The 27636-nt window shown below is 43.5% G+C and overlaps 1 protein-coding gene across 1 annotated transcript in view; it reads left to right on the forward strand.

Moving 5' to 3' along the window:
- Positions 1-27636, forward strand: part of gphna (gephyrin a) — a 64451-nt gene that overhangs the window by 26531 nt on the left and 10284 nt on the right. Inside the window, exons 13-20 of the mRNA XM_084307973.1 lie at positions 61-116; positions 2918-3037; positions 10924-10982; positions 18654-18807; positions 20783-20904; positions 22623-22710; positions 26622-26695; positions 27003-27067. Coding sequence (XP_084164099.1) covers positions 61-116; positions 2918-3037; positions 10924-10982; positions 18654-18807; positions 20783-20904; positions 22623-22710; positions 26622-26695; positions 27003-27067 — 738 coding nt within the window. The remainder of the gene's footprint in view (positions 1-60; positions 117-2917; positions 3038-10923; positions 10983-18653; positions 18808-20782; positions 20905-22622; positions 22711-26621; positions 26696-27002; positions 27068-27636) is intronic.

Below are 27636 nucleotides of genomic sequence, written 5' to 3' on the forward strand. Positions count from 1 at the left end.
ATTAACATTATTCACATTATTAACATGATTAACATCATTCTCATTCTCATTAACTTGCAGCTGCTGACGGACCAGGAGACCGTTTCATCATGGGGGAGTCACAGGCTGGTCAACAGGTACTACTGCTGCTATTACTACTGATACTACTAACTCTGAGCATAATACTGCTATTACTACTGATACTACTAACTCTGACCATAATACTGCTATTACTACTGATACTACTACTAATCCTGACCATAATTAGTGTGGGTGACCTGGCGAAGCCACCCACACTATAGTAATCTATACTCTTTTTAATATTATTCTTCTTTATTCCACCGATTTTGCAAACAAAACTCCGCCCAGAGCGTTCGCGCCCCATACACGTGAAAGGTATCAAACCGACCGGCTTGCTCCAGCTCACAGCGCTATTACTCGGAAAGTTTGGCTACGAATCGACTTTAAACGGGAACATTTCGGTCCCATTGGAAATGAATGGCAAGTTAGAGTGTAGGAGTTGAAATAATCTTTTTTCCAAAAACATCAAAACGATGACACGGCTGTCGGCTCGCTCACAAAAGAAAAATAAATGGAATTGGACATTTCTATCTCAACTGATGACCATTTGTTTGAAGGTTCTCCTCCCCATAGACACCAATGGCTAGCCACTCTAAGAAAAGGCTGGTTTTATCGCTTTTCCCCTCTTCTGTTCCGATCGTCACCCCGGCCACAATTGTCGACGGAATGCCACAATATCGCACACAACCCTTCACCTACTCCTTGAAGTGCTCATGTGCGCGTCACAACGCTTCATCTCTTATCGTTTGCTTTTAATCATCGTGACAATGCAGTCATGCGTCTGCCCTCATTGAAATACATTCAAAGTGAAAGTGCATAGTCATTCGTGATTGAATCAGCTGATGCATGATTGCATCAGCCTAACAGGTGTGTGGCTCATGGCCCATGGCTACAGCTGACCTGCCAATGACCTCTCATGGACTTAACCCTTAATTGCCCCTCTGTGTAGTAGGGATGTGCATCTCCTCACTGAGGCCGATGCGATGTGCATCTCGATACGGTGCCAACGATACGATACATTAACGATACATTTGAAGCACCGGGCGATGCGATGCGATATGATTCACCCCGTGTTGAGATACGATTCGATACGATTTGATTCAACATAATGCGATTCGGGGCGATACGATGCGATTCAACACGATGCAAAATAATAATAATAAATAATACAATTTTATGGTATGACAGAGGATTTGGTTGTATTCCTTATATGCAGCTTATATTATTATTAAAATAAAAGAATCTACTGTAAGACAATTTATATAAAAACTCTTGGGTGCCTAAGAAGACTTTTGCATAAACTGTCTTTTCTATCCACTTTAGCTAAAAACACACGAGAGAGAGAGAGAGAGAGAGAGCCCCTCCCCGTCTGAGCGGCCGTCGACAGTTGATGATGTCACAAACTAGACTAGGTCACTAGGATGCGCCGTCTATACTTTCCGACCGTAGCATTATGTCAACAACACGGAGCCAGGCTGGATGGATTGCATGAAGCGATATAATTAAGAAATGAATAACCAATAAATGTGAAGTTCTCTTTGAACCCCTGTTGTCAAGCGTCTTCAATATACCCCCCCCTCCTCACTAATGTTACTGGTGTTGCAGAGTCACTTTAGTTAGACACTAGTTTAGCGTTAGCTGAACGGCTAACTGGCGTTAGCCAGAGGCTACTAGCGTTAGCATGTTGAGCAATTCTATTCATGTCTCCTCGACTTCCACTGTTTGTTGATAACTGTGACGCGGCTCTCGCCTTATGTAGTAGCAAAGCAATAGTATCTGCTGTGTGTGTGTGTGCAGTCACAGTGCACTGCTGACAAGTGGATGAGAGGAAATTATATCAATGCATCGGTTTTTGACCGATGCAAAGACGCTACAACAAGATGCATCGCGAGTTCAGCCTGACATTTTGCCGACGCGGACTTATTCCACCGGTGCACTTGCATCGTGAACGTGTATGCCGGTGCACCGATGCAAATCGATGAATCGTCACATCACTACTGTGTAGCAGTACTGAATTGCTTGACAGCGCCCTCTGTCTTGCGGGTTGTGTCATTGTACTCATTAGGGATGTGCTCTTTCATTGGTCTATGTTGACCCATTGGACTCGGTAGGGATATCCTCTTTCATTGGTCGATGTTGACCACTCCCCCGATCCTTTGACCATGCCCCCTTAGGCCACACCCCCTTAGTCCTGAAAAAATAAAAAAAACTCTGAAAAGTCCGGAAAAAAATTTTAACTCGGGAAAAGTCCGAAAATTTTCAAAAACTCTGAAAAGCTTGGGTTATTTTTTCAAAATCAACGCTTCTCTTAGCCTGCTTAACTTTCCAAGTTGCCGTGTCTCATGTTTTTCCCCCTCTCTTATTCTCCAGACACAGAGGTAGTCGCATCCTCGTCATAGCTATATTGCGCCCTCTATCTGTTTATTGAAACATGCTTTGAGAATACACCATTCTACTGACAGCTACAATGTACAGTAATAAGAGGCCGACAACATTGTAACATATCTTTGTTTGATCGAGTAAATCAAGTTCAAGTTTCATGTGTCATGTGTTCGAGTAAATCCTTAACGATCAATCAATCGATCTTCGATTAATTGTTAGCATCCCTAATTAACACTCATCCTGGTTCCTGGCTGCTTCTTATATTGTCTGTCTGTCTGTCTGTCTGTCTGTCTGTCTGTCTGTCTGTCTGTCTGTCTGTCTGTCTGTCTGTCTGTCTGTCTGTCTGTCTGTCTGTCTGTCTGTCTGTCTGTCTGTCTTTCTCTCTCTCTCTCTCTCTCTGTCTCTCTCTCTCTCTCTCTCTCTCTCTCTCTCTCTGTCTCTCTCTCTCTCTCTCTGTCTCTCTGTCTCTCTGTAGCCCTCACACACAGTGATGCCAGGCCAGGTGATGAGGGTGACGACTGGGGCTCCCATCCCCTGTGGTGCAGACGCTGTGGTCCAAGTGGAAGATACTGAACTGCTGAGAGAGTCTGAAGATGTAAGTACCCCACCTAGTGGACACTACATAGAATACACCACCTAGTGGACACTACATAGAATACACCACCTAGTGGACACTACATAGAATACACCACCTAGTACACACTACATAGAATACACCACCTAGTGGACACTACATAGAATACACCACCTAGTGGACACTACATAGAATACACCACCTAGTACACACTACATAGAATACACCACCTAGTACACACTACCTAGAATACACCACCTAGTGGACACTACATAGAATGCACCACCTAGTACACACTACATAGAATACACCACCTAGTACACACTACCTAGAATACACCACCTAGTGGACACTACATAGAATACACCACCTAGTGGAGACTACATAGAATACACCACCTAGTACACACTACCTAGAATACACCACCTAGTGGACACTACATAGAATACACCACCTAGTGGAGACTACATAGAATACACCACCTAGTACACACTACATAGAATACACCACCTAGTACACACTACATAGAATACACCACCTAGTACACACTACATATAATACACCACCTAGTGGACACTACATAGAATACACCACCTAGTGGACACTACATAGAATACACCACCTAGTACACACTACATAGTAGTATACACCACCTAGTGGACACTACATAGAATACACCACCTAGTGTACACTACATAGAATACCTCGCCCAGTACACACTACCTAGTACACACTACCTAGTACACACTACATAGAATACACCACCTAGTATGCTTTCGACCATCAACTGTTATTTGTTTTGTTTTGTTCTGTTCCTTTGCTGCTTCCATTGTAAAGCATCTGAGCACTGATAAAGCACAATTTATTTACAGTACAATAAGGTTGATAGGTCCGAGTGTGCATCTGGCATTTTCAGTACAATACGAGGTTAACTCAAATAGTGAACAACACTGCTTAATCACTGCTTTAATCATAACGTTAAACAGTAACAGTACATCTAGAAATACTATTTGTTTATATTTACCATTTGTACATGCCATGTACATCACCAATAGTCATCAAGTCCTCTTGTTGATAAATCAAACTTTTGACAAATCCAGTCGGGAGAGACGAAAAGTCTAAATCGATGTGGCTACATCCTGCGCCCCCTACTGGTTGAGTATTGTTGTTGTGCGCGTAAAGCGGTAACAGATCTGGCGACTGCCTTCCCGACGGCAGAAAAGACTACACTCTACTACTTGCTGCGTCTGTCGTGTTTCTGTTACAGTGAGGTTCACGTAGTGTTTCTGTTACAGTGAGGTTCACGTAGTGTTTCTGTTATAGTGAGGTTCACCTAGTGTTTCTGTTACAGTGAGGTTCACCTAGTGTTTCTGTTACAGTGAGGTTCACGTAGTGTTTCTGTTACAGTGAGGTTCACCTAGTGTTTCTGTTACAGTGAGGTTCACGTAGTGTTTCTGTTACAGTGAGGTTCACCTAGTGTTTCTGTTACAGTGAGGTTCATGTAGTGTTTCTGTTACAGTGAGGTTCACCTAGTGTTTCTGTTACAGTGAGGTTCACGTAGTGTTTCTGTTACAGTGAGGTTCACGTAGTGTTTCTGTTACAGTGAGGTTCACCTAGTGTTTCTGTTACAGTGAGGTTCACCTAGTGTTTCTGTTACAGTGAGGTTCACCTAGTGTTTCTGTTACAGTGAGGTTCACCTAGTGTTTCTGTTACAGTGAGGTTCACCTAGTGTTTCTGTTACAGTGAGGTTCACGTAGTGTTTCTGTTACAGTGAGGTTCACCTAGTGTTTCTGTTACAGTGAGGTTCACCTAGTGTTTCTGTTACAGTGAGGTTCACGTAGTGTTTCTGTTACAGTGAGGTTCACCTAGTGTTTCTGTTACAGTGAGGTTCACCTAGTGTTTCTGTTACAGTGAGGTTCACCTAGTGTTTCTGTTACAGTGAGGTTCACGTAGTGTTTCTGTTACAGTGAGGTTCACGTAGTGTTTCTGTTACAGTGAGGTTCACCTAGTGTTTCTGTTACAGTGAGGTTCACGTAGTGTTTCTGTTACAGTGAGGTTCATGTAGTGTTTCTGTTACAGTGAGGTTCATGTAGTGTTTCTGTTACAGTGAGGTTCACCTAGTGTTTCTGTTACAGTGAGGTTCATGTAGTGTTTCTGTTACAGTGAGGTTCACGTAGTGTTTCTGTTACAGTGAGGTTCACCTAGTGTTTCTGTTACAGTGAGGTTCACCTAGTGTTTCTGTTACAGTGAGGTTCACCTAGTGTTTCTGTTACAGTGAGGTTCACGTAGTGTTTCTGTTACAGTGAGGTTCACCTAGTGTTTCTGTTACAGTGAGGTTCACCTAGTGTTTCTGTTACAGTGAGGTTCACCTAGTGTTTCTGTTACAGTGAGGTTCACCTAGTGTTTCTGTTACAGTGAGGTTCACCTAGTGTTTCTGTTACAGTGAGGTTCACCTAGTGTTTCTGTTACAGTGAGGTTCATGTAGTGTTTCTGTTACAGTGAGGTTCACCTAGTGTTTCTGTTACAGTGAGGTTCACCTAGTGTTTCTGTTACAGTGAGGTTCACCTAGTGTTTCTGTTACAGTGAGGTTCACCTAGTGTTTCTGTTACAGTGAGGTTCACCTAGTGTTTCTGTTACAGTGAGGTTCACCTAGTGTTTCTGTTACAGTGAGGTTCACCTAGTGTTTCTGTTACAGTGAGGTTCACCTAGTGTTTCTGTTACAGTGAGGTTCACCTAGTGTTTCTGTTATAGTGAGGTTCACCTAGTGTTTCTGTTACAGTGAGGTTCACCTAGTGTTTCTGTTACAGTGAGGTTCACCTAGTGTTTCTGTTACAGTGAGGTTCATGTAGTGTTTCTGTTACAGTGAGGTTCACCTAGTGTTTCTGTTACAGTGAGGTTCACCTAGTGTTTCTGTTACAGTGAGGTTCACCTAGTGTTTCTGTTACAGTGAGGTTCACCTAGTGTTTCTGTTACAGTGAGGTTCACCTAGTGTTTCTGTTACAGTGAGGTTCATGTAGTGTTTCTGTTACAGTGAGGTTCATGTAGTGTTTCTGTTACAGTGAGGTTCACCTAGTGTTTCTGTTACAGTGAGGTTCACCTAGTGTTTCTGTTACAGTGAGGTTCATGTAGTGTTTCTGTTACAGTGAGGTTCATCTAGTGTTTCTGTTACAGTGAGGTTCATCTAGTGTTTCTGTTACAGTGAGGTTCATGTAGTGTTTCTGTTACAGTGAGGTTCACCTAGTGTTTCTGTTACAGTGAGGTTCACGTAGTGTTTCTGTTACAGTGAGGTTCACGTAGTGTTTCTGTTACAGTGAGGTTCACGTAGTGTTTCTGTTACAGTGAGGTTCACCTAGTGTTTCTGTTACAGTGAGGTTCACCTAGTGTTTCTGTTACAGTGAGGTTCATGTAGTGTTTCTGTTACAGTGAGGTTCACCTAGTGTTTCTGTTACAGTGAGGTTCACCTAGTGTTTCTGTTACAGTGAGGTTCACCTAGTGTTTCTGTTACAGTGAGGTTCACCTAGTGTTTCTGTTACAGTGAGGTTCATGTAGTGTTTCTGTTACAGTGAGGTTCACCTAGTGTTTCTGTTACAGTGAGGTTCACCTAGTGTTTCTGTTACAGTGAGGTTCATGTAGTGTTTCTGTTACAGTGAGGTTCACCTAGTGTTTCTGTTACAGTGAGGTTCACCTAGTGTTTCTGTTACAGTGAGGTTCACCTAGTGTTTCTGTTACAGTGAGGTTCATGTAGTGTTTCTGTTACAGTGAGGTTCACCTAGTGTTTCTGTTACAGTGAGGTTCATGTAGTGTTTCTGTTACAGTGAGGTTCACCTAGTGTTTCTGTTACAGTGAGGTTCACCTAGTGTTTCTGTTACAGTGAGGTTCACCTAGTGTTTCTGTTACAGTGAGGTTTACCTAGTGTTTCTGTTACAGTGAGGTTCACCTAGTGTTTCTGTTATAGTGAGGTTCACCTAGTGTTTCTGTTACAGTGAGGTTCACCTAGTGTTTCTGTTACAGTGAGGTTCACCTAGTGTTTCTGTTACAGTGAGGTTCACCTAGTGTTTCTGTTACAGTGAGGTTCACCTAGTGTTTCTGTTACAGTGAGGTTCATGTAGTGTTTCTGTTACAGTGAGGTTCACCTAGTGTTTCTGTTACAGTGAGGTTCACCTAGTGTTTCTGTTACAGTGAGGTTCACCTAGTGTTTCTGTTACAGTGAGGTTCATGTAGTGTTTCTGTTACAGTGAGGTTCACCTAGTGTTTCTGTTACAGTGAGGTTCACCTAGTGTTTCTGTTACAGTGAGGTTCATGTAGTGTTTCTGTTACAGTGAGGTTCACCTAGTGTTTCTGTTACAGTGAGGTTCACCTAGTGTTTCTGTTACAGTGAGGTTCACCTAGTGTTTCTGTTACAGTGAGGTTCACCTAGTGTTTCTGTTACAGTGAGGTTCATGTAGTGTTTCTGTTACAGTGAGGTTCACCTAGTGTTTCTGTTACAGTGAGGTTCACCTAGTGTTTCTGTTATAGTGAGGTTCATGTAGTGTTTCTGTTACAGTGAGGTTCACGTAGTGTTTCTGTTACAGTGAGGTTCACCTAGTGTTTCTGTTACAGTGAGGTTCACCTAGTGTTTCTGTTACAGTGAGGTTCACCTAGTGCTTCTGTTACAGTGAGGTTCACCTAGTGTTTCTGTTACAGTGAGGTTCACCTAGTGTTTCTGTTACAGTGAGGTTCATGTAGTGTTTCTGTTACAGTGAGGTTCACCTAGTGTTTCTGTTACAGTGAGGTTCACCTAGTGTTTCTGTTACAGTGAGGTTCATGTAGTGTTTCTGTTACAGTGAGGTTCACCTAGTGTTTCTGTTACAGTGAGGTTCACCTAGTGTTTCTGTTACAGTGAGGTTCACCTAGTGTTTCTGTTACAGTGAGGTTCACCTAGTGTTTCTGTTACAGTGAGGTTCACCTAGTGTTTCTGTTACAGTGAGGTTCATGTAGTGTTTCTGTTACAGTGAGGTTCACCTAGTGTTTCTGTTACAGTGAGGTTCATGTAGTGTTTCTGTTACAGTGAGGTTCACGTAGTGTTTCTGTTACAGTGAGGTTCATGTAGTGTTTCTGTTACAGTGAGGTTCACCTAGTGTTTCTGTTACAGTGAGGTTCACCTAGTGTTTCTGTTACAGTGAGGTTCATGTAGTGTTTCTGTTACAGTGAGGTTCATGTAGTGTTTCTGTTACAGTGAGGTTCATGTAGTGTTTCTGTTACAGTGAGGTTCACCTAGTGTTTCTGTTACAGTGAGGTTCACCTAGTGTTTCTGTTACAGTGAGGTTCACCTAGTGTTTCTGTTACAGTGAGGTTCACCTAGTGTTTCTGTTATAGTGAGGTTCACCTAGTGTTTCTGTTACAGTGAGGTTCACCTAGTGTTTCTGTTACAGTGAGGTTCACCTAGTGTTTCTGTTACAGTGAGGTTCATGTAGTGTTTCTGTTACAGTGAGGTTCATGTAGTGTTTCTGTTACAGTGAGGTTCACGTAGTGTTTCTGTTACAGTGAGGTTCACCTAGTGTTTCTGTTACAGTGAGGTTCACCTAGTGTTTCTGTTATAGTGAGGTTCACCTAGTGTTTCTGTTACAGTGAGGTTCATGTAGTGTTTCTGTTACAGTGAGGTTCACCTAGTGTTTCTGTTACAGTGAGGTTCACGTAGTGTTTCTGTTACAGTGAGGTTCATGTAGTGTTTCTGTTACAGTGAGGTTCACCTAGTGTTTCTGTTACAGTGAGGTTCACCTAGTGTTTCTGTTACAGTGAGGTTCACCTAGTGTTTCTGTTACAGTGAGGTTCACCTAGTGTTTCTGTTACAGTGAGGTTCACCTAGTGTTTCTGTTACAGTGAGGTTCATGTAGTGTTTCTGTTACAGTGAGGTTCATGTAGTGTTTCTGTTACAGTGAGGTTCACCTAGTGTTTCTGTTACAGTGAGGTTCACCTAGTGTTTCTGTTACAGTGAGGTTCACCTAGTGTTTCTGTTACAGTGAGGTTCACCTAGTGTTTCTGTTACAGTGAGGTTCACGTAGTGTTTCTGTTACAGTGAGGTTCACGTAGTGTTTCTGTTACAGTGAGGTTCACCTAGTGTTTCTGTTACAGTGAGGTTCACCTAGTGTTTCTGTTACAGTGAGGTTCACATAGTGTTTCTGTTACAGTGAGGTTCACCTAGTGTTTCTGTTACAGTGAGGTTCACCTAGTGTTTCTGTTACAGTGAGGTTCACCTAGTGTTTCTGTTACAGTGAGGTTCACCTAGTGTTTCTGTTACAGTGAGGTTCATCTAGTGTTTCTGTTACAGTGAGGTTCATGTAGTGTTTCTGTTACAGTGAGGTTCACCTAGTGTTTCTGTTACAGTGAGGTTCATGTAGTGTTTCTGTTACAGTGAGGTTCACCTAGTGTTTCTGTTACAGTGAGGTTCATGTAGTGTTTCTGTTACAGTGAGGTTCACCTAGTGTTTCTGTTACAGTGAGGTTCACCTAGTGTTTCTGTTACAGTGAGGTTCACCTAGTGTTTCTGTTACAGTGAGGTTCACCTAGTGTTTCTGTTACAGTGAGGTTCACCTAGTGTTTCTGTTACAGTGAGGTTCATGTAGTGTTTCTGTTACAGTGAGGTTCACCTAGTGTTTCTGTTACAGTGAGGTTCACCTAGTGTTTCTGTTACAGTGAGGTTCACCTAGTGTTTCTGTTACAGTGAGGTTCACCTAGTGTTTCTGTTACAGTGAGGTTCACCTAGTGTTTCTGTTACAGTGAGGTTCACCTAGTGTTTCTGTTACAGTGAGGTTCATGTAGTGTTTCTGTTACAGTGAGGTTCACCTAGTGTTTCTGTTATAGTGAGGTTCACCTAGTGTTTCTGTTATAGTGAGGTTCACCTAGTGTTTCTGTTACAGTGAGGTTCACGTAGTGTTTCTGTTACAGTGAGGTTCACCTAGTGTTTCTGTTACAGTGAGGTTCACCTAGTGTTTCTGTTACAGTGAGGTTCACCTAGTGTTTCTGTTACAGTGAGGTTCATGTAGTGTTTCTGTTACAGTGAGGTTCACCTAGTGTTTCTGTTACAGTGAGGTTCACCTAGTGTTTCTGTTACAGTGAGGTTCACCTAGTGTTTCTGTTACAGTGAGGTTCATGTAGTGTTTCTGTTACAGTGAGGTTCATGTAGTGTTTCTGTTACAGTGAGGTTCACCTAGTGTTTCTGTTACAGTGAGGTTCATGTAGTGTTTCTGTTACAGTGAGGTTCACCTAGTGTTTCTGTTACAGTGAGGTTCATGTAGTGTTTCTGTTATAGTGAGGTTCACCTAGTGTTTCTGTTATAGTGAGGTTCACCTAGTGTTTCTGTTACAGTGAGGTTCACCTAGTGTTTCTGTTACAGTGAGGTTCATGTAGTGTTTCTGTTACAGTGAGGTTCACCTAGTGTTTCTGTTATAGTGAGGTTCACCTAGTGCTTCTGTTACAGTGAGGTTCACCTAGTGTTTCTGTTACAGTGAGGTTCATGTAGTGTTTCTGTTACAGTGAGGTTCACCTAGTGTTTCTGTTACAGTGAGGTTCACCTAGTGTTTCTGTTACAGTGAGGTTCATGTAGTGTTTCTGTTACAGTGAGGTTCACCTAGTGTTTCTGTTACAGTGAGGTTCACCTAGTGTTTCTGTTACAGTGAGGTTCACCTAGTGTTTCTGTTATAGTGAGGTTCACCTAGTGTTTCTGTTACAGTGAGGTTCACCTAGTGTTTCTGTTACAGTGAGGTTCATGTAGTGTTTCTGTTACAGTGAGGTTCACGTAGTGTTTCTGTTACAGTGAGGTTCACGTAGTGTTTCTGTTACAGTGAGGTTCACCTAGTGTTTCTGTTATAGTGAGGTTCACCTAGTGTTTCTGTTACAGTGAGGTTCACGTAGTGTTTCTGTGTGTTTTAGGGGACAGAGGAGCTGGAGGTGAGGATCATGGTGCAGGCTCGGCCCGGCCAGGACATCAGGTGAGATGAAACAAACACACCCCTTCTCATCCACCACCGTGTTGTCATAATGAGCTGGTCACACAAACACCAGCTCTCTGTTAAAACCTGATCAAAGTCTGAACGCTCACAAATAAATATGATCTGATGGTATAAACACTCGCAAATAAATATGATCTGATGGTATAAACACTCGCAAATAAATATGATCTGATGGTATAAACACTCGGTATAAACACTCGCAAATAAATATGATCTGATGAAAGTCTGAACACAAATAAATATGATCTGATGAAAGTCTGAACACAAATAAATATGATCTGATGAAAGTCTGAACACAAATAAAATAAATATGATCTGATGGTATAAACACTCGCAAATAAATATGATCTGATGGTATAAACACTCGCAAATAAATATGATCTGATGAAGGTCTGAACGCTCACAAATAAATATGATCTGATGAAAGTCTGAACACAAATAAATATGATCTGATGAAAGTCTGAACACAAATAAAATAAATATGATCTGATGAAAGTCTGAACACAAATAAAATAAATATGATCTGATGAAAGGCTGAACACAAATAAAATAAATATGATCTGATGGTATAAACACTCGCAAATAAATATGATCTGATGAAAGTCTGAACACAAATAAAATAAATATGATCTGATGGTATAAACACTCGCAAATAAATATGATCTGATGGTATAAACACTCGCAAATAAATATGATCTGATGAAAGTCTGAACACAAATAAAATAAATATGATCTGATGGTATAAACACTCGCAAATAAATATGATCTGATGGTATAAACACTCGCAAATAAATATGATCTAATGGTATAAACACTCGCAAATAAATATGATCTGATGGTATAAACACTCGCAAATAAATATGATCTAATGGTATAAACACTCGCAAATAAATATGATCTGATGGTATAAACACTCGCAAATAAATATGATCTGATGGTATAAACACTCGCAAATAAATATGATCTGATGGTATAAACGCTCGCAAATAAATATGATCTGATGGAGGTCTGAACGCTCACAAATAATTATGATCTGATGAAGATCTAAACACTGGTCCTCATTCTCTAACATGTTCCTAAGTACCTTTGTAAATATCTTGGTAAAAATGTAACACATCTACAAAAATCCCCCTCCGGATTCCTGAACGCATGAAACGGTCTCCGTAAGTGGCCGACATCTTCGCAGCTGGGTTCCCATGAATGAAATACGTCACTCATTCTTAACTCTTTCTCTGCCACGCAATAGCCTCATCCTTAGCAGCTGACGCCAGCACTGTATACGGTGGGAGTCGCTCACCTTGTTTGCAGGGCTATAACTATTTAAATATTATAGCTATATATGCAATACTATGGCCCATTTGACATCGGGTATCTATCGTTCAAGATGTGAAAAAGGAATATTTTGTCCATCCATATGTAGCAGGGTGGATTATCCCTGCTTTATGGGAGTGGTTGTACACGGCCACCTGGTGGCGGGATGCAGTAGAGCTTGGTCTAACTCAGGGGTGGGCAATTATTTTTCCCAGGGGGCCAAATGAGCAACTGAAAATATTTTGGAGGGCCGGGCCAAAATTCCGAACTCAATTATGCATAATATACATTTTATTTCTATATAAAAAGCAGTAAATGGCATTGTTTTGACCACTGGTAAGAGTGTATGTTATTATTTGGCAATTAAAAAGTGAGGTTAGCTTTAAAAAATATAATTTATTCAAAAATGATAAATAATAATAATAACAAAATGTGAAATATTTAACTCATTTTCAGTCACATTAATAACAAAAGGCATTTTGAGTTTCATATACTATTGAAACAAGGATTTTCTTAGATTTCTAAAGACATCACATCATCTTTGTAGCTAAAATAAACAAGACATGTCACTGAACTGTGTAACTGTGTAAAGAAAAGTGTCCCAGTTTTGTAGCCTTTTTGACTTTACATTTAATGTTTTCAGAACTGTGCAAAAAAAAATATCATGTGTCCCATTTCACTTGGTATATTCCCACATTTTAGTGTTCTTCAGTTCTTTTTTTTCATTCAGTGTGAGAAATCCAGTCTCTGTTGAGCTTTAACAAGTCCATCAAAGTCAGGTTGAATGTCTGAGGTGGAGATGCGAAGCACAGCTGACATGTTCATCAGTGAGAGAGGATCTGTACCTGGATTTGGTAAACTTCATGACTGACTATGTCTGTTCACATATGTATGTGGATCCAAAGAGAACCAACATCTTCTGAGCATGTCTCCCCATGTTTGGAAAGTTCTCCTCCTTGAGAGCAGAGTAGAACTCTAGCAGTGATGCTGACTTGCTCTTTCAGTAGTGAATCAGACTGCAGGTCAATGAGAACATCAGTGGGTGCACTATCAACACTGCAGGTAAAGGGAGAGGAAACCAGCTGCATTTCATCCTCAACCTTTTTAAAATATTGAAAACGCCTTGAAAATTCATCATGCAGTTCTCCTCTCCTAACATGGATGAGTACCTGTGCCGGTGATCATCTGATGGTTTGACTTCTTTCAGGGTTTTCATGTGTTCGAGATTGTTGCTGCCTAGTTGCCTTGAAATTAATTGCAACTTTGTCATGAAGGCTTTCACATGGCTATGCATTTCATGAGCAAAAATGACCTTGCCCTGCAGTTGTGTGCTCAGTAGCAGTGGTGCAGTCGCGGTCACACCCGGTTACACGCCGTGTTACCAGATCACTGAGGCAGAAGTACGCGCGATCGCGCACGGATGTGTACTCGCGTGTACGCACACACAAAAATGCACGGTATCCATTCGTTGTGACTAAGTACCCGGCCACCGTTTTACATAACAAAAAGCGCAGGTAGACTAAGTGTCTGGGTGTTGGCTATCTGAATGCATCTCCCCCTTCATTCTGTGTGACACAGGCAGTGGAGGTTAATACTAATGTGGCTCGGAATTCGTGATGGGGGTCTACCTGCTTATGATATTGAATCAAGCGTCTGTGCTGCGCGCCAGCTTTCCACGCGCACATTCACACAAATAGAGAGCAAGAAGAGCTTGTATGATAGAAAGATTGCACTTGCGTATATGCGCTTGTGTGTGTGTGTGCGTGCGTGTGTGTGTGTATAAATCAGTTATGTGCGCATGCACGTACCCGCGCGTGCACGTGGCGTGGCGTGTTACCAGTTCCCATATTAGGACTGCACCACTGCTCAGTAGGGATGGGTACCGTTCACATTTGAACCGATACGGTACCTGTGAATCTATACCGGTACCCAACGGTACCTTTTTCCGGTACTTTAGTCTCTAAAAATGTAATCTACCTACCTCAGTTGTAAAAAACTTCAAATAACCACACTTTTGACCGTTTTTGGCTTGCCATTGCCCCGACTGCTTTGTTGTTGAATCAAGTCAAATCCTAGGTAAGCATATATTGTGCGTGTGAACGTTGACATAAAAAGAAAAGTAAAAAAAAGAAAAAGTGAATTTTTTTTATTATGATGTAATCTTTTGCGGGCCGGTCAGAGTACAATGCCCAGGTCTGGTCTAACTGGACCCCCGTCTTTGGCCAGGAACGTCAAACTGGAGGTCGAGCAGCAGGAGCGGATGGGGCCTAGGATTCACTGACCTAGGGGTGGCACTCTGGTCCTTCTTGCCCTCCAGGGCGATCAGCAGTAGCTCCCCACACACCCTCACTTCCCCCAGTATTTCCTTTAGCCCTCCCACACCTGGTGGCAGTAAGATAGATAATGGTTTTCGCTCCCCAAAGCAGTACCCTTCCTTAATGACCTGTAAAGACCTTTAAAGGAAAACTCCAACATTTTGGGAAATTAGCTTATTTAACATCTTCCCTGGAGTTAGACAAGAAGATACATACCGGTACCTTTTTTGTCTCTGTGCGTGCATTTAGCTTAGGGAACAGTTGCTCCGTTAGCATAGCTTAGCTTCATCACTGGAAGTGAGGCAGATCCGGAGCCTTACAGTGTATAGTTTGATTGATTGATTGAAAAGTTTATTAACAGATTGCAGAATACACTCCAAATACAACTCCAAAACGTTCATGTAAACATGTTGTGACCTGTGTATTCACCACGTGGAGAAATAAAAAATAATTGAATTAGACAATTACGTTTTATAAGCAAATATACTCTGAACAATATTTTTGCCCAACCACTACTCTATGAGCGCAGCCAGTGATTTCAACGTGACGCCGTGTTTGTTTACATTCTCATTCATTCAAAAGATCCGAACCGATTGAAGTTTATGGATACCATGACTTGAAATCCTCTTACCTTGACAATTTAGAAAACAGTAATCCAATGGCTGGTATATTGTTATACCGGACGCTCTGAGCTAACCGGAGCTAACGCAGAACAGGAGGATGGTAAAGCATATATAATGACTTCCTTTCTGGGGTTGTCAAAATAAAAGTGCAACATTTATAGCAGCGGAAAACGTTTATTTTGTACATTATCTAACGTTAACACGAACCTAAACTAACGTTACAACTAACCTAAAGTTAGTCCCCGTTATGGGACACTCAAGGAAAGAAAAGGAGGATCTAGTTGCATGTTAATAATCCATATTCCGGCCGGAGGGATGAAAGAGAACCTCGCGTTATTTGTCCGGGCGGGATATCAAAGAGAACCACTGGTTACAACGTCTTTGTGAACACAGGGGATGCAAAAGGTTACGTTAGCACTTCTGAATAATAGCAGAATATTCAGGATGCTACACATACATTGTCGTTTTATACCGTGGTGAATATAAGTATAGTTTTAGAGCGGTCTAGGATAATTCCTGGAACGCTAGTGTTATGGTTTGTAACCGACCCCAATCGCACAACACAAGACAGGTATGATGGTTTGCCAAGAAACAGATATTTATTGAGAGACAGGGAAAAAGGGCACTGTCCCTTTAAGGGAGAACACAAATACAGGAATATAACAAGAGGGGAAAAACTAGGTGCCTTTAAGAGGCGGGCAGGAAAAGGGAACACTAAGGGAAGGTTAATGAACGCTAGGGGAAACATTAAAGGAACGCTAGGGGAAGGTTAAAGGAACACTAGGGGAAGGTTAAAGGAACAGAGGAACTAGAGACTAGGAGAAGTCGGGACAAGGAGAGCTAGGGAAACAGGAGAACTGGGGACTAGGAGAACTAGGGACAAGGAACTAGGTGGAACTAGAAGGGGAGAACTTGGGACCAGGAACTAGGTGGAACTAGAAAGGGGAGATCTAGGGACAGAGGGGACTGAGGCCCGCGGAGGCGGGCTGGGGAACAGGGAGGAACTGGGGACAGAGACCCGCGGAGGCGGGCTGGGGACAGGGAGGAACTGGGGACTGGTGGGAAAACATCTGGGCCGCTCTGCAGAACAGAGGAGAGGGTTAATATTCAAAAGGGAACAAACAGAGCAGATGCAGAACAGTCCAAATAAAACAAAGTAACAAAATAATAATATCTTCGTGTGACAAACACACAGGGGGAGATGTAATGTCCAAAATACTATCTAAGTGAGAACAAAAACAGAGTGGGAGATGAAATGTCCAAACTACTTACTAAGTGAGAACTAAAGGAGGCAATACGCTGGGTGAGTGACATCACAATCAAAACTCACCCAGGCGTATGCGTAATGGTACAGGAACAGCAGCGAGACGGGGGCAAGAGGCATTACGCTGGGTGAGTGACATCACAATCAAAACTCACCCAGGCGTATGCGTAATGGTACAGGAAACAGCAGCGGCAACGGGGGCAAGAGGCATTACGCTGGGTGAGTGACATCACAATCAAAACTCACCCAGGCGTATGCGTAATGGTACAGGAAACAGCAGCGGGAACGGGGGCAAGAGGCATTACGCTGGGTGAGTGACATCACAATCAAAACTCACCCAGGCGTATGCGTAATGGTACAGGAAACAGCAGCGGGAACGGGGGCAAGAGGCATTACGCTGGGTGAGTGACATCACAATCAAAACTCACCCAGGCGTATGCGTAATGGTACAGGAAACAGCAGCGGGAACGGGGGCAAGAGGCATTACGCTGGGTGAGTGACATCACAATCAAAACTCACCCAGGCGTATGCGTAATGGTACAGGGACAGCAGCGGGAACGGGGGCAAGAGGCATTACGCTGGGTGAGTGACATCACAATCAAAACTCACCCAGGCGTATGCGTAATGGTACAGGGACAGCAGCGGGGCGAGGGCATCGCCACCGGGTGGCTGGCTGTCCGAGCCGAGGAACAGAGTGCTGGAACAGTGGCGGTGGCGAGGGTGTCGTCCACCGGGTAGCCGACTGTCGGAGCCGAGGAACAGAGTGCTGGAACAGTGGCGGTGGCGAGGGTGTCGTCCACCGGGTAGCCGCTGTCGGAGCCGAGGAACAGGGTGCTGGAACAGCGGCGGTGGCGAGGGTGTCGTCCACCGGGTAGCCGCTGTCGGAGCCGAGGAACAGGGTGCTGGAACAGCGGCGGTGGCGAGGGTGTCGTCCACCGGGTAGCCGCTGTCGGGGCCGAGGAACAGGGTGCTGGAACAGCGGCGGTGGCGAGGGTGTCGTCCACCGGGTAGCCGCTGTCGGAGCCGAGGAACAGAGTGGCGCGCCACACCTTGGTGTGCACGTCGGAACCGAGAGACGCATCGGGGTGCGTCTGCGAGGAGGAGTGTGCCAAGCACAAGGATCTTTGGAAGATGCGCGTTGCGCGCTGGAGGCTGGAGAGCGTGCCAAGCCCTTGAAGATGCGCGTTGCGCGCTGGAGACTGGAGAGCGTGCCAAGCCCTTGAAGATGCGCGTTGCGCGCTGGAGACTGGAGAGCGTGCCAAGCCCTTGAAGATGCGCGTTGCGCGCTGGAGACTGGAGAGCGTGCCAAGCCCTTGAAGATGCGCGTTGCGCGCTGGTGACTGGAGAGCGTGCCAAGCCCTTGCAGATGCGCGTTGCGCGCTGGTGACTGGAGAGCGTGCCAAGCCCGAGGGTCCGGAAGATGCGCGTTGGTCTAGATGTGCGTCAGGACGAACAGCTGCGCTGGGGTCTGCAGTGGAACGCTGGGGTGCCTCCCGTGGAAGTTACAGGGAGCGCAGAACAGTCTCCTCCACAGGCTACAGCGACAGCAGACGAAGGCTGGAGCAAAACATCTCAAGGCTGGAGAAATCCATATACAGCATTGGTAGACCAGAGGATCTCCCGAAAGAGTCTAGATGTTAGAGAATATGACTCAGCATGAATACAACACGACCCCACCCCGAAACGAGGGGAAGAGCCCTGGTATTTAAAGCCCACAGGGGAACTAATTAGCCTGCCACCACAGGTGCGAGAGGTAATTGATAATAGTCCAGGTGTGGCCACTGAGAGTAAACGAGAGTAAAGAACGAGAGGGTGGGGGCTAGAGAGAGTGAGTGAGAAGGGAATTTCTAACAGTAGGCTTAAAGAAAACAGAGAAAGTTGGTGAGCAGCGGACAAAACCTCACAGCTAGTAATAGGCTGCAATGCATTATTATACTTAATCCATTGGCATTTGAATCAGTAGGTCTGGGAGCTTTGAGTTGTTTTCCATGTTTGTCTCTCTCTCTCTCTGTCTCTCTCTGTCTCTCTCTGTCTCTCTCTTTCTCTCTCCCTCTCTCTCTCTCTCTGTCTCTCTGTCTCTCTCTCTCTCTCTCTCTCTCTCTCTCTCTCTGTCTCTCTCTCTGTCTCTCTCTCTCAGGCCTATAGGTCATGATATCCGTCGTGGGGAGTGTGTCTTGTCTAAAGGGACTCACATGGGTCCCTCAGAGATCGGCCTGTTGGCTACAGTTGGGGTCACTGAGGTCAGCGTCCACAAGTTCCCCGTGGTGGCAGTGATGTCTACTGGTAACGAGGTACACATGCACGCACGCGCACGCACACACACACGCACACACACACACACACACACACACTAGGGCTGAGCCCGAACCTTCGTTCGTTACGTTGGCGTTCGAATTCTAAATCAACATTTGAATTTTTTAAATATTTTTTTATATTAATTCTGTTTAAACCAATGGGGTTTTTCTTCACAGTTGCAGATAAAGATTAGGCTACACTAATATTATAGTATTAAAAGAAACTGATGAGTTATATTATTATATATGTGTGTGGCAGTGGCGGCTGCTGACCAAATTTCTTGGTGAAGCACAAATTATTATATTATATATTAAATTATATTTTTAAAACATCCCCAAGGCTGCAACACACCCCCATTCCTCCCAGGTGTCAGGCTCCTCATTCGCTTCCATTCATTTTGGGGACCATGTTTAAATATCATACTTCTGAAGTATAAACAAACTATACTGCTGTGACGATTTCAATAAAACAGACCATTCTGAGTCAATGGTACATGCTTGTACAACTGTACAAGCAAAACTGTACATTGGAATATCTAACATGTATTTACCACCTTCCTCTGCACGAGGCCACAGATGGGTCTTTATGTAACACAAGGACAATTACGTGGGTAATTCGAAAGTAAACGCACGCATTTCAGCCACACACACGTCACTGACACACTGGACGCAGCGGCCCAATATATATATATATATTTTAAATCCACTCACCATTTGATGTACTTCTTACGAGGAAATAGTGTCCCTCCCATCTGATCACTTGTAAATTAAATCCATCCTTCGATATTTTCTGATGAAACGTTCAATGACCTTGTCTGCTTGCAAACAGTTGCAAATCAGGTAGCCCCTTCCGTGACTGCGATGTGCAAGCCAGGGGCTTTTGAATCCTTCATTTGCGTGAGGATGCTGTCGAAATCCACTAAACATTGTTCTGTTGACACACGTTCCATTTTCGGGACTCCGACTCCGACAGGTGGTCACTCAGACAGTCACCCAAGCGATTGCCAAAGCAGTGCACTCACCAAAGCTGTGGGCACCTATCCCATCTTCCTCTTCTTCTTCTTCCTCTGGGTGAACGTTTCGATGACTTAGCTATTAGCTCACGTTAGCACAACAAGTTAGCTTACAGAGTCCAACACGGCACGTTCACGTTAATTACACTACTTCAACTGAGATAAAAAAATATATATATATATCATCAAACGATGCACAATAAGTTCATGAACAATTGAATATAGATCTTATTCTCGATGTCAGTCTCTTTCAAGGCAAATTGCACACAGTCAGTCTCAGTGGTGAGATGATGACAGAAAAATCTAGAACATTAGATGGCTATTGGACGCCACAGTCAATAGGGTCTAGCTGCAGATCCGTAGGTTTAGCTGGGGCCAATCTCTGATTGGATTTCAAGGGTTGACAGACAATATGGAACGCCAATCAATCAAGTGCGCTCCGTCTCACTAACCGGCTTTTTTAAACTCAAATAGCCTATTTTGATTGGATAATTATGTTCTTAAGCCCAACCTGTGCAACTTTTTTTGCAGTAAGTGATTGACAGCTGGCCATTAGTACTGTACATTGGAGGTGGTTGGGTGGGTGGGGTGGGACACAGTACAACTGTACAAGCAAAACTGTACATTGGAATATTGACAAAACCATACTTGGTCATTTACTGTACATTGGGTTGTGTTAGGACATTTACAGGGGCCAGTTTCTAATTGCAGTCTCCCGTAGGTGTTCTTTGAGAGTGTTTTTGAAAGCAGTCAGGTCAGAGAGCTCAGAGCTGTCACTTGGACATTTTTCACTGGCATTGTTCACAGAGGAAAACATTTCTAATTAAAAAAAAAATAATAATAATAATAATAACAATAAAAAAAATATTTATATTAATAATAATATATAGTGTGTGTGTGTGTGTGTGTGTGTGTGTGTGTGTGTGTGTGTGTGTGTATGTGTGTGTGTGTGTGTGTAGTTGTTGAACCCAGAAGATGACCTCCACCCAGGAAAGATCAGAGACTCTAATCGCTCCACCCTGCTGGCAACCATCCAAGAGCACGGATACCCTACTATTAACCTGGGCATAGTGGGAGACAAGTATATCTATCTATCTATCTATCTATCTATCTATCTGTCTATCTGTCTGTCTGTCTGTCTGTCTGTCTGTCTGTCTGTCTGTCTGTCTGTCTGTCTGTCTGTCTGTCTGTCTGTCTGTCTCTCTCTCTCTCTATCTGTCTGTCTCTCTCTCTATATACCTACTAGGGATGGGCATTTTTAAGAAAAATCCAGATCGATTGATCGCATGCTATACTCGAGTGATCGTGTATTAACACTATAGGGACCAGCCACGAGTTAACTCGTGTTTCGGTGCCATGCGTTGTGGACCAAGTTGTTATTGTTTTATTCCATATTAATAATGCTATTAACGTCCCCGATCGACTTGCAGGACCTACCCGCATATTTGATTTTCGAAACATGCAATAACGGCCAGATCCGCTTAGGGGCGCCATCGCTCCACTGCAGTATCATTGAGGGCGATTGAAAAAATAAAATGTACTGTCTGTGGGCGTTTCATATGAGCCTCGATCCCAGCCGAACATACTCCAACTTTGATCCCGTTACCGAATGCAGATTTCAGCCTGGAATAATGGGATTTATGATCAACCAATGGACATATCGATGACTAATGACTAATGACGAAATGCTGCGGGCGATCACATGGGCTGACGGTAGGATACTATTCCCCCAAATTACAGCTGGATTGGACATTGTTTTAAAACGCAACGTGATCGATCAGTGAAAATGGCTACTTGAACGCACATTGTATTGCTAATCAATAATAGTAATCGGCGTCCCCCGCCGCCCCCATTTCATCCATAGATGCTCTGTAATAGTCCGGATGCTACGCAGTTTGTTTTATTTCATTCGTATATATACAACAGAAATGGCGTTTGATATAACGTGACTAGCCTTTAGCCTCATATCTAGCTCCCCAGAAAAAAGACGAGGCGAAAACTGCGATAAACCTTATATTCACGGCGCTATAAAATGACAACCAACCGATGGATTTTTATTTTCTTTAAGCCATTATGAAGGCACGGTTTATGCACTCAAGTGACAATGAGAATGGACAGATAGCAATACTATAAAGTATATATATAGCTGTTAGAAAGTACATCGGTTTGTTGACAAAGCGTTGTCCTGCAAGCCGTGGTCGTCAATGTGTTAAAAGGGGGAAAAAACAGGGGAGCTCCCGTAGCTCACCGCGTATCTCGGCGCTATTTCTGCGTCGGGGACAACCGTGCTCGTCACGGATCTGGGGGACACGAGTTCGATTCCCGGACCCGCCGTATTTTCTCAGTGTCTTCCCCTGCTCTACATCCCATTCAACCTGTTTCTGTCGGTCATGCTTGACCAGAAAAAGCGATAAACGCTAAAAAATTAAGTTTAAAAAAAAAGGGGGGGGGGGAAAACAAACAAAACAAAATAATGACTTTATTTTTTTAACTTAATTTTGTTCATTCACGTATATATGTTTAAGGAAACCGACAAACAGTTATAATATTACACATACATGTGAAACAAATATGTAAAAAAAAATATATATATATGAATTTTTTTCATAAAAGATCGATTTTTCTCATAGCTATGAGTCGATTACTCACGCCCATCCCTAATACCTACCTACCTATATATTTGGTTTGTTTTAGTATTCGTTAGTTGTATTATTGGTTTGTTTTAGTATTGGTTTGTTTTAGTATTAATTAGTAGTAGAAGTATTGTTCATAATAGTAATATTACTATTGTTATTCCAGTCCAGATGACCTGCTGTCAGCTCTTCATGAGGGAATCAGTCGCGCTGATGTCATCATCACCTCAGGGGGCGTGTCCATGGGAGAGAAGGTAACCTCTGGCCTTAACCCTTTCACTGCCACACTACCAAAACGGTTAACCCTTTCACTGCGGCAACACACAGAAGGTTACCCCTTTCACTGCCACACAACAGCCGGTTAACCCTTTCACTGCCACACAACAGCCGGTTAACCCTTTCACTGCCACACGACAGAAGGTACCCCACAGAGTTTTCTTGGAAACAGATCACTTTTTTGTTTATATATCTACATTTCCACCCAAATAGACTGAGTTTTCTTTAGTTGTTCTATAATAATAATAATAATAATAATAATAATAATAATAATAATAATAATAAACGTTATTTATATAGCACCTTTCATACAGAAACTGCAGCTCAAAGTGCTTCACAACAGAAAAAAGACATAAATGCATAAAATGAGCACATAAAGTGCAGACATATAAAATCACAGTTTTTCACATTAGGATTTAACATCCCAACAGGCCACCTTGTTTATGGTTTGATTCAGTTTTAAACAGACAATAATAAAAAGAGTAAGATAAAATAGACGGAGTAAAATAGTGCAATAGTGCAATAAAATTGTAGAATAGAATAGATTAAAAAATATATATATTTTACAGTGCAATAAAATAGTTCTGGATTACTGTTCAACAGTTCAAAGTCGTCTTTACCTTCTCTGTTTGGTATCCACAGTTTAAAACCTGACAGTCTTCCCTCCTGTTTTATACCCACTTTGACCCTTAATCTACTTTCCTATCATATAATCTTCCATAATCTCAGATAATGCGATGTTTTCTTTGCTCTCGCAGTGTTTATGTTGCACCGTGTTTAGTTTCACCTTCGGTTTTGACGACATTGTCGGAGTCCGACCTTCTTTGACTGACAGGCCGTTAGAAACTACAACATGAAAGTGCTGATGTCAGAGGAAGGTCTGTTTCAGTCTCAGAGTGATGATGTCAGAGGAAGGTCTGTTTCAGTCTCAGAGTGCTGATGTCAGAGGAAGGTCTGTTTCAGTCTCAGAGTGCTGATGTCAGAGGAAGGTCTGTTTCAGTCTCAGAGTGATGATGTCAGAGGAAGGTCTGTTTCAGTCTCAGAGTGATGATGTCAGAGGAAGGTCTGTTTCAGTCTCAGAGTGATGATGTCAGAGGAAGGTCTGTTTCAGTCTCAGAGTGATGATGTCAGAGGAAGTAGTGCCTAAAGACGCATCTATAGGGCCTAACTAAATAAATTGTTTGGTTCCTGTTGGTTGTCAGTTAAGGCCATGGGTAGGTAGGGAATTTATTTTATTTTATTTTGAATTTTTTCCCACAGCGATTATGGATAGGGAATTTCTTTATTTAATAAAAATGTTCACGACAACATGGATGCATGTACTCTGCCAGCATGTTTAATATCCATAATACTAAAGGTTAAAATACAAAGACACTGTACTACAAAAGTACAATGTACAAAGGTAGTAGTATTAAAAATACCACCCCTAAATACTACTCACTAAATATCCTGACGTCAGAGAGCTGTGCAAATATTGTGAAATACTTGCTTTTTATATATTCTCATTATTGACATGGACTGCACTTTTTGACTAAGATTTAACTAAACTTTAACTAAACCTAGACGGCTGGATTGGTGGAGTGCTGTGTCACTCATTATTTAGCAAAGAGACAGTTCTAGTCCCAGAGATGTTGCCGTGGTTACTACTCAACGTTCACATTGTCAACGGAACTGTCTTGTGTCTCTGTGTGTCTCTGTGTCTCTGTGTGTCTCTGTGTCTCTGTGTGTCTCTGTGTCTGTGTGTCTCTCTGTGTCTCTCTGTGTGTCTCTCTGTGTCTCTCTGTGTCTCTCTGTGTGTCTCTGTGTGTCTCTGTGTCTCTCTGTGTCTCTGTGTGTCTGTGTCTCTCTGTGTGTCTCTGTGTCTCTCTGTGTGTGTCTCTGTGTGTCTGTGTCTCTCTGTGTGTCTGTGTGTATCTGTGTGTCTCTGTGTCTCTCTGTGTCTCTGTGTGTCTCTGTGTCTCTCTGTGTGTCTCTGTGTGTCTCCGTGTGTCTCTGTGTGTCTCTGTGTCTCTCTGTGTGTCTCCATGTGTCTCTGTGTGTCTCTGTGTGTCTCTGTCTCTGTGTGTCTCTCTGTGTCTCTCTGTGTCTCTCTGTGTGTCTCTGTGTGTCTCTGTGTGTCTCTGTGTCTCTCTGTGTGTCTCTGTGTGTCTCTGTGTGTCTCTGTGTGTCTCTCTGTGTCTCTGTGTGTCTCTGTGTGTCTCCGTGTGTCTCTGTGTCTCTCTGTGTCTCTCTGTGTCTCTCTGTGTGTCTCTCTGTGTGTCTCTGTGTCTCTCTGTGTCTCTCTGTGTCTCTCTGTGTGTCTCTCCGTGTGTCTCTGTGTCTCTCTGTGTGTCTCTGTGTCTCTGTGTGTCTCTGTGTGTCTGTGTCTCTCTGTGTGTCTCTGTGTCTCTGTGTGTCTGTGTCTCTCTGTGTGTCTCCGTGTGTCTCTCTGTGTCTCTGTGTGTGTGTGTGTGTCTCTGTGTCTCTCTGTGTGTCTCTGTGTCTCTCTGTGTGTCTCTCTGTGTGTCTCTGTGTGTCTCTGTGTCTCTCTGTCTCTCTGTGTGTCTCTGTGTCTCTGTGTCTCTCCGTGTCTCTCTGTGTGTCTCTCTGTGTCTCTCTGTGTCTCTGTGTGTCTCTGTGTCTCTGTGTGCCTCTGTGTCTCTGTCTCTCTGTGTCTCTCTGTGTGTCTCTGTGTGTCTCTGTGTCTCTCTGTGTCTCTGTGTGTGTCTCTGTGTCTCTCTGTGTGTCTCTGTGTGTCTCTGTGTCTCTCTGTGTCTCTGTATGTGTCTCTGTGTCTCTGTGTCTCTGTGTGTCTCTCTGTGTCTCTGTGTCTCTCTGTGTGTCTCTGTGTGTCTCTGTGTGTCTCTGTGTGTCTCTGTGTCTCTCTGTGTGTCTCTGTGTCTCTCTGTGTGTCTCTGTGTCTCTCTGTGTGTCTCTGTGTCTCTGTGTCTCTGTGTGTCTCTGTGTGTCTCTGTGTCTCTCTGTGTGTCTCTGTGTGTCTCTGTGTGTCTCTGTGTGTCTCTGTGTGTCTCTGTGTCTCTCTGTGTGTCTCTGTGTGTCTCTGTGTGTCTCTGTGTCTCTCTGTGTGTCTCTGTGTGTCTCTGTGTGTCTCTGTGTGTCTCTCTGTGTCTCTGTGTGTCTCTCTGTGTCTCTCTGTGTGTCTCTGTGTGTCTCTGTGTGTCTCTCTGTGTCTCTGTGTGTCTTTCTGTGTCTCTCTGTGTGTCTCTGTGTCTCTCTGTGTGTCTCTGTGTGTCTCTGTGTGTCTCTGTGTGTCTCTCTGTGTGTCTCTCTGTGTCTCTGTGTGTCTCCGTGTGTCTCTGTGTGTCTCTGTGTGTCTCTCTGTGTCTCTGTGTGTCTCCGTGTGTCTCCGTGTGTCTCTGTGTGTCTCTGTGTGTCTCTGTGTCTCTGTGTGTCTCTGTGTGTCTCTGTGTCTCTGTGTGTCTCTGTGTGTCTCTCTGTGTCTCTGTGTGTCTCTGTGTGTCTCTGTGTCTCTGTGTGTATCTGTGTCTCTCTGTGTGTCTCTGTGTCTCTGTGTGTCTCCGTGTGTCTCTGTGTCTCTGTGTCTCTGTGTGTCTCCGTGTGTCTCTGTGTCTCTGTGTGTCTCTCTGTGTCTCTGTGTGTCTCTGTGTGTCTCCGTGTGTCTCTGTGTGTCTCCGTGTCTCTGTGTCTCTGTGTCTCTCTGTGTGTCTCCGTGTCTCTGTGTCTCTCTGTGTCTCTGTGTGTCTCTGTGTGTCTCTGTGTGTCTCTGTGTGTCTCCGTGTCTCTGTGTCTCTCTGTGTGTCTCTGTGTCTCTCTGTGTCTCTCTGTGTGTCTCTGTGTCTCTCCGTGTCTCTCTGTGTGTCTCCGTGTGTCTCTGTGTCTCTCTCTGTGTCTCCGTGTGTCTCTGTGTGTCTCTGTGTGTCTCCGTCAGGACTATCTGAAGCAGGTGTTGGACATCGACCTCCACGCCCAGATCCATTTTGGACGAGTCTTCATGAAGCCTGGGTGAGATGTGATACTGTCACGGCTAATACTAATCATTCTGTTACACCACCAATACTACTACTACTATTACTACTACAGCATTATTTGTATACAATAATTCCCTTTCCTCTCTCTTTTTTCTCTCTCTCTCTTTCTCTCTCTCTCTCTCTCTCTCTCTCTCTCTCTCTCTCTCTCTCTCTCTCTCTCTCTCTCTCTCTCTCTCTCTCTCTCTCTCTCTCTCTCTCTCTCTCTCTCTCTCTCTCTCTCTCTCTCTCTCTCTCTCTCTCTCTCTCTCTCTCTCTCTCTCTCTCTCTCTCTCTCTCTCTCTCTCTCCTACCACCTTTGCTACAGTAGATATAGACGGAGCACGGAAACTCATATTCGCTCTGCCAGGTACACAGTGTGTGTGTGTGTGTGTTCCTGGTCAGGGGTCAGGGGTCAGGGGGGGGGTCACTAGGAGCAGATTGTCTGTGGTCTGTCTGCAGTGATCAGTATACCCAGCAGTGTGTCTGTAGTAGGGATGGGCATTTTACAAAAATAAATCCAGATCGCATGATGTACTCGAGTAGTGATCGATTACTCGTGGAGGAAAACGCTGTACAAAATAAACGTCTTTTCCGGTGTTTTATACTTTGCTCTTTTATTTTGAAACCCAAAAAAAGTATTGTTGTTATCGCTAGCAGAACCTATCTATGAGCGGACAACTTGTGTGGGCCGGGTCTGTGTTTTTGAGCTAACGCTAAAACAAATGTTGATATTGTTGGTGAACAACTAACTTTAGGTTAGTTGTAACGTTAGCTAACATTAGATGCAGCTACAGGCAATCGACGATGAGGAGGAAGAGCTGCTGATTTTAATCGGCAGCGCGTCACAAGCGTATATAATAGAATAGCCCTGTGGTGCGTAGGCTGTTGTCTTAAATTAATTGATGTTTAACTTGTCCCGGTGTCCAGTCCTTTCGA

The sequence above is a fragment of the Notolepis coatsorum genome (assembly GCF_963971535.1).
Source record: "Notolepis coatsorum genome assembly, chromosome: 2".
Classification (NCBI taxonomy): Eukaryota; Metazoa; Chordata; class Actinopteri; order Aulopiformes; family Paralepididae; genus Notolepis; species Notolepis coatsorum.